Source organism: Carassius gibelio, chromosome A2 (assembly GCF_023724105.1).
Source record: "Carassius gibelio isolate Cgi1373 ecotype wild population from Czech Republic chromosome A2, carGib1.2-hapl.c, whole genome shotgun sequence".
NCBI classification, from domain to species: Eukaryota; Metazoa; Chordata; class Actinopteri; order Cypriniformes; family Cyprinidae; genus Carassius; species Carassius gibelio.
Window position 1 is genome coordinate 24,565,676 of NC_068372.1, and position 16,680 is coordinate 24,582,355.

General features: G+C 36.9%; 1 protein-coding gene across 4 annotated transcripts in view; it reads right to left on the bottom strand.

Moving 5' to 3' along the window:
* Positions 1 to 1,691: 1,691 nt before the first annotated feature.
* LOC127934107 (single-stranded DNA-binding protein 3-like) overlaps positions 1,692 to 16,680 on the bottom strand; it is a 65,048-nt gene continuing 50,059 nt past the window's right edge. The window contains exons 6-18 of one of the 4 annotated variants that reach the window (XM_052531276.1): positions 13,559 to 13,642; positions 11,559 to 11,618; positions 10,001 to 10,067; positions 9,838 to 9,905; positions 9,025 to 9,089; positions 8,849 to 8,894; positions 8,567 to 8,602; positions 7,927 to 7,981; positions 7,378 to 7,448; positions 6,258 to 6,336; positions 6,117 to 6,145; positions 5,917 to 6,018; positions 1,692 to 4,856 (exon numbers count right to left, since the gene is read on the bottom strand). In XM_052531276.1, the coding sequence (XP_052387236.1) occupies positions 4,695 to 4,856; positions 5,917 to 6,018; positions 6,117 to 6,145; positions 6,258 to 6,336; positions 7,378 to 7,448; positions 7,927 to 7,981; positions 8,567 to 8,602; positions 8,849 to 8,894; positions 9,025 to 9,089; positions 9,838 to 9,905; positions 10,001 to 10,067; positions 11,559 to 11,618; positions 13,559 to 13,642 (924 nt within the window). In that variant the 3' untranslated portion in view covers positions 1,692 to 4,694. Of the gene's footprint in view, positions 5,039 to 5,916; positions 6,019 to 6,116; positions 6,146 to 6,257; positions 6,337 to 7,377; positions 7,449 to 7,926; positions 7,982 to 8,566; positions 8,603 to 8,848; positions 8,895 to 9,024; positions 9,090 to 9,837; positions 9,906 to 10,000; positions 10,068 to 11,558; positions 11,619 to 13,558; positions 13,643 to 16,680 lie in introns of all 4 variants that reach the window. The other 3 variants (XM_052531285.1, XM_052531279.1, XM_052531291.1) reach the window with 3 other exon arrangements.

Genomic DNA, 16,680 nt, shown 5'->3' on the forward strand with positions numbered 1-16,680 from the left:
TATAAAAACAAAATCACACTCTCATAATACTCTCCCCTATAAAGGTCATTTAGGAGATAATGACCATTCATGCAAAACTGTTGCGAACAAATATAGTGCCCTTGTGTAGCCCACTTTATCCATGACTCAGAGCTCATGGACATCTGAGGAATGAATTCAATGCACGTTTTAATAATTCATTTGTAAGCAGTTTCTGTGTGTTTCCCATGCGCCTGACACTGGTAAATCATGTGGAGGCGACATTTCAATCAGCACTTTCTTTTTCTTCACGATGATCGTGATGTATATCTGGAAGTTGGAATATTTCTATATCTCAGGGACATCATAACCTTGGAGTCTTTATAGCATTAATGCTGTTTGTATGCGTTCTCGCTGGCACCACTCAGTTGAAATTAATTGTGGCCCAAGGGTCACTGTTTCACCACATTAATTAGTATTCACACTCTTCCCTATAGGAGAAAAGCAGTGGTGATTTATAACGGTCATTCCCTACTCTTCAGCCACATGAGAGAGGGGTACTTCCTGCCTGAGAGATTGATGTTGGTGCCATACACAGCTCTCAGGGGATATGAGAGAGAGAGAGAGAGAGAGAGAGAGGATGAAACCAGAAACCTCTGACAGAGGAGACCGCTTAAATGTCCACAGAAAACACACTCCTTCACAATGTTTGCCATAGAAGTGCAAGAATCAAAAATATAACATACACTACCAGTCAAACATTTTGATAAAGATAATAAAAAAAATAAAATAAGTTTTCTTTAACTTGCAAATGCTACATTTATTTGATCAAAAATGTGATATGGTGAAATATTCTGTTTTTGTTTTTGTAATTTATTTGAAAATGTATTCATGTGATGCAGTTGATTTGCTGCTAAAGAAACATTTTATTTTTTATGTTGAAAACGGCTTTGCTATGTAATATTTCTGTGGAAAACATGAATAAGAGGAAAAGAGCAATTATCTGAATGGGATTTTTAACAATTTCAAACATTTGTAACAATGTCTTTACTTGCACCTTTGAAGTAAATTAATTTACTGACCTTTTCAATGATAAAATGCGATGGAATGCAAATTGGAATCTGAATACAGAATTTAAAAATGATTTATGACCTTTTCCTGATAAAAGAACATCGTTTAAGCCAATGCATTTATGACCTCATATATTATCAGGTTAATTTGCATAATCAGTGTAAGATTTGCATGTAAATTCTCATTGTAAGTTGATTGGGGAAAAACTGAATGCTAAAAAAAAAAAATTTAAGACGACCCATTGATTACAGATGTACACAACTGTTCAAAAGTTTGGGGTCATTTTTATTTTTTAATTACATTAATAATTTTATTTGGCAAGGATGCATTTATTGCTCAAAGCGGACAGCAAAGACATTTATATTATTACAAAATATTTCTTTACCAAACAAATGTTCTTTTGAACTATCTATTCATCAAATAATCATGAAAAAAAAATCAGTATTTCTGCAAAAATATTGAGCAGCACAAAATTTGTTATTTTATATAATATTTCACAATATTAATGTTTTTTATGAATTTTTGATCAACTAAATGTAATGAAATGTGAGCATAACAAACTAAAAAAAGCTGGTGAAGTGAACAGGATGCATAAAAAGAACACACACATTTCAAAGTAAATTGTTTTAATAATAAATTAAGAGCTGGGAGAGAAGAAAATGTCTTGGTAAAAGGGGTTATGTTATTTTATTAGTCTTAAATTTGTATCTACAACCAAGGGACAAGCAAAAAAATAAGTGACAACTCCATGAAAAAAAAAACAGAGAGAGAGAAAAAAAACAGAACATTAATGAAGCACTTTTTCCATCCTTTTTTTAATAAGCAACTTTTAAATCTAAAAGAAACTTTACAATAAGAACATCTTAATTTACTACACAAGACAGAAAGAGTCCCTAAAAGACAAGGATCCAAACTACTCTAAACATGAAATACAAAGCAAACCCAGGAGACAGACTGCTTTATACTCAATACTGCTTTGCGTTTGTCAGAAAGAACACCAGTGGAGGAGGATTTCTTTTCTTTCCTGCATCTGAAGCCCCTCCGCACCTCGTCTCCTCGCTAATGTTACAGTATCGTACAGCGTCACAATAGAGTTACAGAGACGGCCAACAACGTGAGTGGTTTACATACAGACTACTGGCCGAGGAGAAGAAACCGCAACCTAGAAAACACAAGCTCAAGAGAACGGGAAGGACACTTCCCTCCTTTTTATGACCTTGTTTTAAATCCCTACTCTGAACAAGTTTTTAAACCCTTTTTTGTTATTTTTTTTATTTAAATAGATAAAAATCCTTCATAGTAAAGTTTGCAATGGGTGGTCCCTTTTGCACATAGAGAGACAAATCCTGTGTTCATGTATGTCCACATAGGCAATGTGTTAAAAGGTGGGCTGCTGTCTGGAAAGTGCAAAGTGAGGACACGTCCAAGAGAGAACGGATGCATCGTGAGGCTTTCGCCCTCCGCATACGTCCTCCTGCAAGTGTCTAGTCTACGAGGAGTGAACGGTACCACTTCAAACACCCCTTACTTTCCTCTTCTCCTAAAACATGAGCGCTCAGACGCCGCTTACTAAGTAGAGGCTGAAAAAACTTTACATTTGCATGATTTAGTACATCTGTACAGAGTCTAGGACAGAGAATGGTGACTACAAACATGGGTTCTTCCTTTACATTTTTTTTTTAACCCCAAGATCTTGTAGTATTCATTGGTAGTGACTGAAATATCAAAACATGTCAATGATATCAAAATGCATTTTACAGTATTTACAAACAAACTAAGTAATAAAATAAGATAGATGCTGTATAAATGTGTTTCTCTGTGTGCATCGTGTCATCCAGCTGTGGAGAACTTAAAAACAGGTGCTGTGTGATTAATAAATGTGTGTATGGAATCAGCAGGAGGATTTTAGTATTTAGCTCTGATATTTACCGGTTCCTTCTGACCCCTAATAACCATTTCACCGAGACCCCTACTTCCAAAAACACATTTCGTTTCAAGGGACAAGACCACCCAATAATCACTCAACCTCACGTCATTCCAAACCTAAAATAAAAGAAGATATTTTAAAGAATGTTGGTAACCAAAAAGTTTTGATTTCCACTGACTTCCACTCTATGGCCAAGAATTACAATGGAAGTCAATGGGAGCCCAAACAAGTACAATCATTCTTCAAAATATCTTCTTTAACAAGATAGACTGAAGATCTCCTTTAAGAATATTTTGAAATTTAAAAAAAAAAAATAAAGTATAGGGAGAATTTTGAAGAATAACCAAAAAGTTTCAGTTCCCATTGACTTTCAGTGTACAATGGAAGTCAATGGCAATCGAAACTCTTTAGTTAGAAAGTCACAGTTTTGGAACAACATAAATAAATGATGACAGAATTTCCATTTTGGGGTGGACTATCCCTTTAAAAGACCGACAGAATATACACCAAATGCAAAAGACAAAATTTAAAAAAAAAATGCATGCCAATATTATGAAACACAGTCTATGAGCACATTTAGTTCATATAACCCTCATTCAGTAGTCCCTGGACGTCCTATTATTATCCCCTCATCTCATAAACTCAGGATATGACTGACATCTCGTTTTTGAAGATGATTAGACATAATAAGGAACACATACTTAACAAAATGTGTTTGAAGAGGAACGCTCTATTCCCGCACCTGAAAAAATATCCAGTATGAAGAGCACCAAGTCGACAGGAACCTCATTTGTACTGAAATGTCATGTGAAGAGAGACACCCAGTTCAGATTCATGCAGAAGGAAAGCATGTGGGTCTCCGGCGAGGGACAGAATGACACAAATCTTCAGGAGGTATCTTAGACTGGCATATTTACATGTGTACAATATGTCCTGACGGATCGCATGCGAGAGACGCGTGCACGATAAATCAATTCATGAACGAAAACAACAAATAAATAAGTTGTGAATCACGGTGATGTGTTGGGAGTCAAATTCAGCGCTAGTTGGTTGTTCGACCGCATGTTTTCAGTTGTGTTATGACATCACTTCCTCTCTACAGATAGACTGAGACTCCAAAACCCGTTGTCGGACACACAGGCTGGTCTGAGAGGTTAAAGTGGCTGCTGGTTTGGGCTTTGCGCCTCTTGGCCTCAGACGTTCACTTGACTGGAACAAGGAAACTACATTTCCTGTATATATATTAGAGATGTAGAAGAAAAGGTATGGCTACCTTTTTAATCTGTCGGAGGTAAGATTTCACAGCAAACACAAAACGTAGCGTAGACTTCCTGCAAAAGTCACGACTCTGTTACTGTGCAGTATGGATGTGTGCTTTTTTTCGGTCGAATTTGCGGTTTACATATAATGTGCCCCTTTCAAAAGAACCTAAACAATAACCATCAATATAATATTAATCAAAACAAAATCAACAATTGATAATAATACAATACATACACAGAGTAATGAAAACGTTCATTGCCGAACCCATCATAATGAGTTGCCCCTTGCATTTACACAATTTAAATGCAGATATTTTCCACTGTAAAAACCACTGCATCCATTCAAGATAAAAAAAAAAAAAAATGAATCAAAAAAGTGGTGTGAGTTAAGAAAGTGAGCAGCCTGGGGAAGCATGTGTCTGCTCAAACACACACACGCACACACACGCCTGCCTTCCTGTGTGTGTTCAGCCCCGTTAATGTCCTGAACCAGAGAGGAAGTCCGGAAGGCAGGGAGATTCACTCAACAAGCTCTTCCTGTGGCTCTGGGACTGTTTCCTGTTGCCGGTGGTCATTTTGCACAAGCTGGGATGGGCCACTTTCATGTGAGTCCTCTGCTCGTGGGGCATCCCAGAAGGCTGTGCAGAAAAAGCCAGAGTTCCGTGGGCAGGGGGTGCCAGGGAGTTGATTGAGGGGAGGGATGGGGTTAAAAAAAAGGAGCGGGCGGTCGGAGGGAGTTTGAACAAAGCAAGAAAGAAAACCCCAAATAAAACAATAAAATAAGAAGAAATCACACACTCATCGTCATGTTGGGTGAATACTGGAAAGAGACAAAGGGGAGGGGGGGATATATAGTGGATGTGAGAACATGAGAACTCCACTCAGAGCAAATACAGGATGGTTATGTCATTACCGTCTCAAACGTACAGAAAGAAAATGCATGAATGACCAAAGGACAGAAAACTTCAAAAAGTGTCTGTCCAGGAAACTGCAGGTCTTTTATAATAAAAAAATTATTGCTAGTACTCAATAAATATCACTTACAAGTATCTTAAATTTGTATTTTTTATTTTGATGAGATGATTCTGGCCTATTATAAGGGCCTTCTGAGTGCCTGCTGGGAGGAGCTTCACTACTCTACAAAAGTTTGGGGTCAGAGAGATTTTTTAATCATAGAAGCATATGCTCACCAAGGCTGCATTTATTTGATCAAATATACTGAAAAAACTGTAATACTGTGAAATACTATTACAATTTGAAACAGCTTTTTTCTATTTTAATATAGATTTTAAAATGTAATTAATTCCTGTGATGGCAAATCTGAATTTCCAGCAGCCATTACTCCAGTCTCCATGATCAGTGTCACATGACCCTTTAGAAATCATTCTAATATGCTTATTTGGTGGTCAAAAACATTGCTTATTATAAATGTAGAAATATTTTTGTGGCATTTTCTTTCTTTCAGGATTCTTTGATGAATAGTAAAGCAATAATTTGAAATAGAAATAATTTGTAACTATGTCTTTAATGTCACTTTTGATGATTTTATATTTGCTGAATAAAAATAGTAATCTTTCATTAAAAAACAAACAAACACACAATTAATTAGGACTGACCCCAAACCTTTGGACGGTAGTGCTTATGATTGGCAGGTGAGGGGAGTGACAGGTCTCTGGGTTTGGGTCAGAATCTACTCACACTTTCACTTTGGAATGGATTGAGGAAGTTCCCTCCCATTTCTCCATCGTCCCGCGGTGTGCCTGGTGGGTTGTTCATCCCTGCCATGTTGTTGGGGGAGTTCTGAAGTGAAAGAGACATTTGACAAAAACAGTTCAGAATGAGATTTGAAAACACATTAAAAAAAAAAATAAAGATTCGCAAACTAAATCCTTCTTTACCTTTGGCAACCCATCCATGTCACCAGAGCCTGAAATAAAGAAATATAGTATATATTATATTATTAAATAAATGCCTTCTGTAGTTTATTAAAGCGAGATATAGATATTATTTTGATTTAACACTGCATTCTTATTGCATACCTAACGATCCGTTGATATGATGAGGTTCCATGCCACCCATGCCGCCCATTGGGCCATCTGGACCAGGACCCATGGGGAACTGAGAAACACAGAGAAGCAATCATATTTAACCAAATCATCCCACATCCAATGCCCTAAATAAAATAAACCTGCGGAAACATTCAGCTGAAAAGGATGAGCATGTCCCCTTTGATTTCACTAAGAGAATTTCTGCATTTTTATGAAAACAAATGTCATAATGTGACAATTAGGATTAATATAAATAAAGCATAATGTACAGTCTGGCACGTATTATTACAAGTAAATCCAGGTCTTAAATCACACTGACGGGGTTTATTTTGTGATAACGACTGAATGACTGTACATTATCAAGCTTATTACATGACCACTTCAGCAAATAAATAAATAATTGGACATTAAATATTTATTTGAGTTCAAATTGTAGCATTACATAAGAAGAAAGAGACCACTGAAGTGATATGAGCGCTAGCACGGTCTAGCTCTAGAGAAACTAGCACAGCTACTGTATGAAGGCAATCAAACAACAATCAATTCTACAGTTTAGCAATCATGATATACAAATATTTGGCTGCTGAATGCCACAACTGACCAATCAGAATCAAATACTCCAAAGAGCTGTAAAACAATCCAGCTTAATACATCTGGGAACCAAAATGTGTAGCTGTGCCTTTGGAAATAAATTACAAATGACAAAATAATCATTACGTGGAGAAATATTTACATTGGTGTTCAACAGGTTGGGATGAGTATGATTATTATTCTTTTTTTAATTAATACTTTTATTTAACGGTGCATTAAACGGATCAAAATTGAAGGCAAAGACACCTGTAATGTTTGAAAAGATTCATATTTTAAATAAAATGCTGTTCCTTTGTATTAATCAAAGAATTCTAACAAAAAAAGTACTGCGGTTTGTGCAGAAACACATTAAGAAACAACCGTCAACCAAAAATTTGACAGAAACAAGAAGTGTTTCTTGAGCGCCGAATCAACAGGGACTTTTTTCAAAAACATCTTAAAAAATTGTAATAACCCCAAACTTTTGAACGACACCGCAACTCCTCTGGAAAATACAAATCTAGGCAGAAGTAATGCATACACTGGATCGGTTTCCTCCTGGTCCAATAGGGTTCATCATTGTGTAGATATTTTCACTGGAGTTTGTGGAGTCTAGAAGAGAAGAGAGAGCAGAAAGCTTTTTAAATTAGTTTCCAAGACCAGAACTTCACCAAAATAAGAGACCAGACGCATACACTGATGACAGCACACTAGATCAAAACAGAACATTGCTGGATGGGATTTATCACCATAATAAACGTAATTCTTTAATGATTTATGGCCTGTGTGCAAGTAAGAGTGCGAGAGCAAGAGAGAGGGAGACCCCGCTCACACCTATAATATCTGCTTCAACATCACAAACACAAGCAATCAGAGTGGAATTACGTTAACAAAGTGGGAGGGGTGGCGCTGATCACGTTTTGTTTGCCTGCCAGAGGAAGTGCAGGTAACCTTGCAGTGATATTGGCTGCTGGGGAGGGAGAGGGTGTTAAATAGGGTGTTTGTGAAGTGCTGAGCATCTTTCTTTCCTGGAGAGACACAAACTGTTTCCGGCTGTGCTGATTATAGTGGCAGAACAGATCTACTGTACCTCCTGGGCTTGGCATTATGGGAGTTCCTGGTGGACCACCTCCTCCTGGAGGACCCTGAGAGACGAAACACACACACAAACAAACACATGCTGAACTTTTCAGTATGTAATAATACCCGCCGTACTATCAGAGATCTAGCGGAGGAGCAGTTTTTAAATCAAAGAGGCACTGGGCACAGGGGAGCTATTAAGCTGCTTTAACTGTGCAGATGTGCAGATATTTTACTTTTAAGAGAGGCAATGCTAGGGGCAAAACAAAGCAGGGATTTAATTGCTAAAGCAAAATCAATACATTTAGAACCTTTAATATCTGCTTGGTTGTGCTTTAAGTTTCCAAAAGGAGTGAATAAATTTGGCACTTTTTCTCTAAGCTAATGGCAGAGGCAAAAAGCTGAAAATCTCTGCAACATGCTCTTAGAATGGTCAATTTGAAAGTGCATATGCAAACAATTTTATCTCATTTCCATAAGACCTCCTGAAACATTGCTGCCACATCATCCACAAATGGATGTAGTTTCAGGGCAAGTTATTAGATTTTGAGGAAATATTACAAAGACAGCTTGAAAGTTGTTTCTTTTTTATGCATTAAGAAGACAGCTGATATATTCTACAAAAACTTTGACTTAAGTTAGGTACTCACCACGTAGTTGCCCGGAGATGAGGAGGAGTATGCTATCTGTCAACCCCCAACCAAAAAAAATCAAAATAATACATTATATTTTTTTGACAATAAACTACAACAGTTAATAATTATAATACTATGATACTATAATACTATGATTTATTAATTTAATAATCTTTGGTATATAATAAAGTAGCAAGGTATCTGATAGCATCCACAGTACGTTGTCAGAAGTAAAGTCAGTGTCGCAATAATGCATGCCATTTTTGTCTGCAAAGATAGCAATGTATGTGAATGTACCGAGTTAGCATTGGGGTTTGGCCAGGGGCCACGTCCTCCAGGACCCCTGTATGGTGGGACGGTGGAGAGCAAAAAAGGAGAGAAATACAAAACAGAGACAGAAGGAGGTTAACAAACATGATTTAACAGGATTAAATAAATGGCAAAAGGGAGTGTTCTCATGTTGAGGAACTCACATGTTCATTCCGGGCATGCCTGGACCACCTAGAGAGTTGGGAGGAGGCCTCATACCACCATAGTTCTACAATGGGCAAAGAAAATAAAAACACAAACATTTCAACCCTTTTTATGGAACCTTTAAACTGGAATCTAGCATTAACATTCACCAGTATAACTGCAGGCATGCATGAATTAATAATTAAACAAACACATTCTATATAGTAATTCTAACTGTATATGAATTCTATTATACGCTAATAAATGTATTAAAATAAATTAAAACATAAAAAATATTATATTCTAATTGAAAATGTGTGTGTGTATATACCGTTCATTAATAATTATATACAAAAACATTATTAAAATAAATATATAAATGTACTTTTAAAAATATTTAATTCATATTTAATAATAATTATTATAAATATGTAAAATGCACACTGAATTGAAAAGATGCGTTGTTGTCTTAGCATTATTTTATGGTATTAAGTTCACAATTTGGGAAAAATATTTTTTTTTTTTTGCTGTGGGGCTGAAAACGCAGCAACTTTATCCACTGTCATCCATAGTGGTGGGGATCCAACCAAACAGGTTAGGATGATAATGATACTATGCTAACGAAGTTCTGCTCAGGCAGACAGCAGCCCACCTGTCTGGCTGCCCGTGGGTGGACGGCTAAGTGTGACAGAGGCTTTCTAGCCCCACCTTTAGTTCTGAACTCTTCCCAATTTGTCAAACAGATGCCGTACCAGCTGCTGATTTGTGCGGCACTGTTTGCCAAGAACGAGAAGGGCAGAGAGAGAGAGAGAGAGAGAGAGAAGTGTGCCTACCTGAGGGCCCATGCCACCCATCCCCCTGGGAGGATTCATTCTCATTGGACCGCCCATGTTAGGATGTCCTGTTAAAATATTACACAGTCGATAATATGTCTTTCATCAGTCTGCATGTAAATGTCTCTGTGGTTATGAAGTGTTGGACCAAGAACCAAGCTACCTTGTGGCCTGGTGGGGTCCAAACTGTTTGGCAGGAGTGGTTGTGAACCTGGAACCCCTACAGGAGGCTGAAGAGGGCATACATGAAGGAACGTCAGTGAAATACATGGAAGTGTGTTTACAGAAAACGTACATCATGTTTACTCTGGAGGTGACAAACTTAGTTATCTATACTAGAATCATGTAAAAGAAATAAAATTCATTTTATTCTTTATTTTCAATGGAAGTCCATCATTATAAACTATAAATTCAATAAACTTTTACACAACCGGCCTTAAGTTTTTTTTTTACACATAATGTAATTAATGCTAAAGTACTTTATATTAAAACAGCAGATACCAGAAAAACATCACAAACTGGCTTTGATGTAAGTCAGAAGTCATTTAAATTATAACGAAGAATGATGTAAATAGAATTTAAAAATCTATTTACACAAATACGACAAGTTATTTGCAAATAAAATCATTTTATATTAGCATTTGGGGGCATCATAGGCATGTATGACCATATGTCACAAGCATTAAGTAAGTAAAAGTTTGATAGAAACAACTACTGTTAGGTTTCCCACCTTTTACCCAACAAATTTCAATGACATTTGTGACCCTAGACCACATAAGGGTTAATAAATAATCTTTCCATTAATGTATGGTTTGTTAGGATAGGACAATATTTGGCTGAGATACAACTATTTTAAAACCTGGAATCTGAGGGTGCGAAAAAAAATCTAAATATTGAGAAAATAGCCTTTAAATTTGTTCATATTAAGTTCTTAGCAATGCATATTGCTAATCAAAAATTAGGATTTTATATATTTATGGTAGGAAATTTACAAAATATCTTCATGGAGCATAATCTTTACTTAATATTCTAATGATGTTTGGCATAAAAGAAAAATGTATCATTTTGACCCATTCAGTGTATTGTAGGCTACTGCTACAAATATACCTGTGCTACTCATGACTGCTTTTGTGCTCCAGAGTCACATTTGTAACATTGTGACTGGCACCAATATTATATAAGTATATTTATAATACAATTATAGTATTTAATCATTTTTAAGTTGTTTTTATTTTTAGAGTTAATATTTTAATTGTATTTTTAGTAATTTTGTTTTTCTCATTATATATATATATATATATATATATATATATATATATATATATATATATATACACATACATACATACATACATACATAGCTTTATTTTTTTAAAATCTTATTTCTGTTTATTTTTGTACTTAACATTAAAGCTTAAACAAGTAAGCTGCCATATTTTTGCATGGTTTTTAAGATTTGTATTTAATATTTATATCTTATATTAATTTCAGTGTTTTTAAAAAAAGAAATATACATATATATATTATTATTTTGCGTTTTAGTTCACACTAGAACAAATAAAATATATTTAAGTCATGCATAACATCAACAACACTGATTCAGAACAGAAAATCCCACTTTTAGGATTTCCTTGATTTCGTTGACCCTTAAGAGGTGTGTAAAAATGGAAGAATGGTTTGTATGCAATTTCAACATGACAGTGTGATGATGTTTTTTGTACCTGATTTGGCATGCGAAGAGACGGCCGAGGTCCACCAGGGTACCGTGGAGACATAAAAGGCTAAGAGAAGGAGAAGAAGAAAAAGGCATCATTAGCAACACGTTACCCTATTTAAGAAGAAAGCGAGAGCATTGTAAAGACCAGAATGAATGAGTGCAGCAGGCCAGGCTATAGCAGATGGAATGGACAGACAGATGCACGGGAGAGCAGAAGCCAACACAAGATGACATCAAATATGTACAATTTGACATCACTCCTTCTGTCCATCAACACAGACTGCTCCCATTCTGCATTTTAAACGTGCACACACATACACTCTTGTAGTCTTTCAACGAACACGTAGGAGAGCATCAGGAACGTCAGACCTCGAGTGGCTGCACTTAGACGCTTCTCAAGTGAAAGTCTGGTCGGGATGGGATGGGAAGAGACCGCAACAACCCAAACGAGGACCCTGCGTCCTGACATACAAACCATTAGAGGCATGTGGCTGTGCCTCTAAAGACAAAACCTGATGCCACTTCTGCGGTCAAGGCTTCCTGAGAGACTCGTGGCAACTTTTAGGGCTCTGTTGAAACATGTCAGTGCTGAACGGATGAGGGATAGGTCATGTGTTTTCACATCTACACACAATCGTTCTGGTTTTCTGCGCAGTCAGTGTGCTTTGTATTGTATGTGTTTGCGAGGGTGCTGTGTGGCGGGACACTCTACAATATTAATGTGTTATTGATGGGGGAGTGGGGTGAGGGCCAGGAGTGGAGACCCATCTCAAAGAACGAGGAGGAGACTGAATTATTTATCTGGTTCGCAGGGAGTCGACTCTAGACCGAGGCGAGGGGTGGTATAAAGGATACTTCACACTCCCAGGACAGAGAAACAGGGAGGAAGAAAGAAAAAAAACAGAGAAGACGAAGGAGGAATTGACTTTAGAGTGTACGGCCAATGAAAACGAGGCTGTGAGGGATGGATGTACAGTTTAATGTAATTTTCAAACATATGTTTTCCACTTTTGTCGGCTAAATAAGAGACACAAGAGTACAACATTTGTAGTTCTATTCCTCACAGTCTTGCTTTTAGTGAATTAAAATAAAATTGAAATTTTTAACGTCATCATTTCACTCTCAAGCCATAAAAAGCCTGCATGACTTTCTTTTCCTGTGCAACACACACACACAAAAAAAATATTCTTAATACTGTTCTGGCTGCTACTTTCCATACAATTTTAACGAATGGGGAATGGAAAATCAAAAAGGTGATAGTAAAGACATTCAAATCTCTATTAATAATTAATAATAAATACAATAATGTTTCAAGAGATTTCAAAAGCCTTACAATATATGCAGCTCTTTTAAACTTTCTTTCAAGAAAAAGTCTGCTATAAAGCAGCTGTAACAAGACAATAATGTCAGATTCATAAGCACCATTCATTCATGATTCAGACATCATGAATCAGCAGATTTGAAGATTTTCAGTTAATAACGGCTTCATTGCTGTCTTTTCTTAATCAAATCTATATTCAGAAGACTTAAAATATAGCACAGGAGTCAAATGGCTCATACTTTTATGTTGTTTGTTTGTTCTTTTTGAAGCCTGATATATTCAGTTGCATGGAAATATTGGCCGGCAAATTCTTAGAAATTGCGACTTTTGTGATCCACAGATGGAAAGGCATACTGAGTTCGAACAACATGAAACTGAAATCAGCTTTCATTTTTGACTGAACTACTTTAAAAATGGCATTTAACCCTGACTAGAGTCCATACATAGGACAAACAAGTAAAACTCTGCAACTGGTTCTAGGAATGTGTGTTTCTGTGTATGTGTATACGAGGAGGACTTCAACAAACCAAGAGTATTATAATTATAAATAACCATGTAATTTACACCATTCATCTTGCCCAAGTAAGTTGATGCCAGCACCACCAACAGTTCTCATGCGTGCAAGTGTGACCGTGTGTATACCGAGTGTGCAAGCAAGGACATGGTGTGTATGTGTGTCTTACCTGGCCGTGTGGTCCCATCATGGGGTTGCTGGCATTGTGTGGGGGAGGCTGTGCGTGTGGTGACTGCTGCGAGCCGGGAGGCCCCTTTAAGAGAGAAGAGGGAGATGAGAGATGCACAGACGGCCGTCCAGTGAGGCCTGCTGCTGCTGAAGCCCATACACAAACACTCACGACACAAACTCACTAAATACTGCTGGGAAATCTAAAGCTAGTGTGTGAAGTTCAATGAAAAATGGCTTTTATGAGAATTGAATAACTATTACTTTTAAGTTCTCAACAAAACATGGCAGGATTTGATAGATTAACTTCATAATTTTGAAGAAATATGTGTTCGAGACTGTTAAATGAGTCTTCAACGTCATCCTTCAGGCTAAACCAACCATACAAACTCAACAGGACTGAGGGACATTAAACCTTCAGCTTATGTTGAGTTAGTGTATCAGAAAATACTAATCACTTCAAATATGGATGTATTCATGTCAAAACATTAATAAGCTGATAATTATTTTCATATGATAACCAATGTCACTCAAAATATAAATTGAATAAAGAGACTAAAATTTTTATTTTATAAAGCATAAAGTAAAATATAACAATAAAACATGTAATTCCAAACAAAATAAATACATAAAAAATATATTAAATGCAAACAAACATGATTCGTGTGAAATTAAGAATTTACGGATATTCATTTTGACATTTGCTTGAGGTTACATTTAACCATTATTAAAAGATCAGTAATAATATAATAAATATAAATATATAAATATATATATATATATATATATATATATATATATATATATATATATATATATATATATATATATATAAAAACGAATTAAATGAAAGAAAATGAGAATGCACATTTAATTATCCAATATTGGCCAATGACAACAAATAAAATAAATCTTTATTTTAGTTTTAAATAAGTAAAAATATTTACAGACGTTTAAAAAAAAAAGGATGCAGTCACTCAGAACACCTTAGCAAACACATTACTTTTATCATGGTGGCTAAACAACTAAAAAATAGTTAGCAGTGATGTTTGTCTACAGTATGTGTGGCAGAAATATTTCCATGAAATGTGTCACATTAACTCCTTACTCCATATAACTCCAGCACAGAGCTTCTATTACTGTTCATTAACGATCAACAATCTATTGAGCTCGGGTCTAAAAGGTTTCTGTTAGGAACATGAGACTATATGACTAATAACTAACAAACAACAAAGGAGCTATGCATCTTTTCCTCTCTCTCTGTCCCGTCCCGTCCACCTACAGTCCCGTCCACCTACAGTATATTAGGGTCCCTACAGAGTGTTCATCCAATCACGGTAACTCTGCAGTCCTGCCTCATTGGGGAAGGATCTCAAAACAGCGATAAATAAAAATCACTTCTGACACATTGTGAAGATAATAACCTGCCTCTTACCATCATGGCTATCAACAGAGAGCCCTTCAATCTCCATTCTCAGGCCCTAAAGGGGCAGTTAGTTTGACAGTATTCATACACTCTGAATGACGGCCGCTGGACAGCTGCAATAGCGCTTCTCGTCCACTCGGGGGCAGTGCTAACAAAGCAAAGCTCTCAGCAGCAGACACGTTCCTGTTTCTCACAGAAGTGCAACTATTTATTTGTTTGAGCTTGGAACGTCTTCACTATTTGACTTCAAAATGCACGGTAAACAGATGCATACGGTTATATGCTAAACATAGTGATGCCAACGGATCGTCTTTGCAATTTAGTGACTAAACGAAAGAAGGAAAATAATCTTCCGAGGGGGGAAGCGGAGGAGGCTGTTTCAGTAGTGTATTCTCCGTCGTGTCGAGTCTGTATGTGGTTGTGAGTGACCCGCACTTATTACCGCCTCTTGACCTCTGGCCAGTGTTCAGACCTCAGAGAAGCCCTCCCGCTGGTTTCAGAGGGGCTGAGGAAACCATCCATCCGACACGAGCGGAAATCTCCACGCTGATGACCAGAGCTGCCACACACAGCGCAGCCGCAGAACAACACATCTGCCCGGGGTGCAACACTGACCAAAAATAACCCAACCGAGCGAGATACAGCACATTCAGAGTCCGACAAGTAGCCTAGCAGATGCTCTTATACACAAATAAAGCTTTTTTTTGTATGAATAGAAGTGATCAAACGGCCTAACATACTAGAGAATTAAAGAAACAATGCACCTTAAAATAAACATTGTTATTTATTTATCTTTATGTCGTTCCAAACCTGTAGGACTTACTTTCTTCTGCATTATACCAAAGAATATTTTTGAAGAATGTTTGTAAGGTCCCATTGGCTTCCTTGGAAGTCAGAGGGAACTGAAAATATTTGTTACTAAAATTCTTCAAACTATCTTGTGGATGTCAATGGGGATGAAAAGTGTTTGTTTACCAACATTCTTTAAAAAAATGTCTACTATGTTCTGCAGAAGAGAGTAAGTCTCACAGGTTTGGAAATGAGTAAATGATGACAGTTTACATTTTTGGATGGACTATCCCTTTTAAGCATTACTAGGCTGATTTAATCGCATGGGACAACATTCATTTAGTGATATAAGCAGCCTGTTTATAAACACATGCATGAATTATGTGCACTACTAAACACTTGCGGCTTAGGTAAGGACTCTTTGAGCTGGTTTTGGGGAGATTTTTGTTTCCGATTTAGCCGTGACCCGTCTCTGACCTCCCTGTGAGAGTGGATCGCTGCCGGGTCTGGCATGAGAGCTGCTCCACTGACTGTCCCAGAAACCATGTGCAGATACAACAGGAATACATGTGTGTGTGTTTCCCCTGGCTGACTGCCTTTTTTCAGAGTGGGTCTGAGGGAAGGATTAGAGGGTCTAGGGATGCTCAAGGCCTCTTTAACTCACAGTAGCAGCGAGGTCATGACTGTTCATTACACCTCATCTCACACAGCAGTGTTAGCGCTCACTCTGCTGCTCGCTGTCTGCCTTTTTCTGCTAAACAATCTTGGATCTTCAGTAACACCCATTCACTTCCACTTGACTTCCTACACAATAAAAGCACGGAATATTAGCGACAATACTGGCAAATATATTTATTTTTTCTGTTCTACTTATTGGTTGAGGAGAAAAATACTTGTTCTTTACAAAC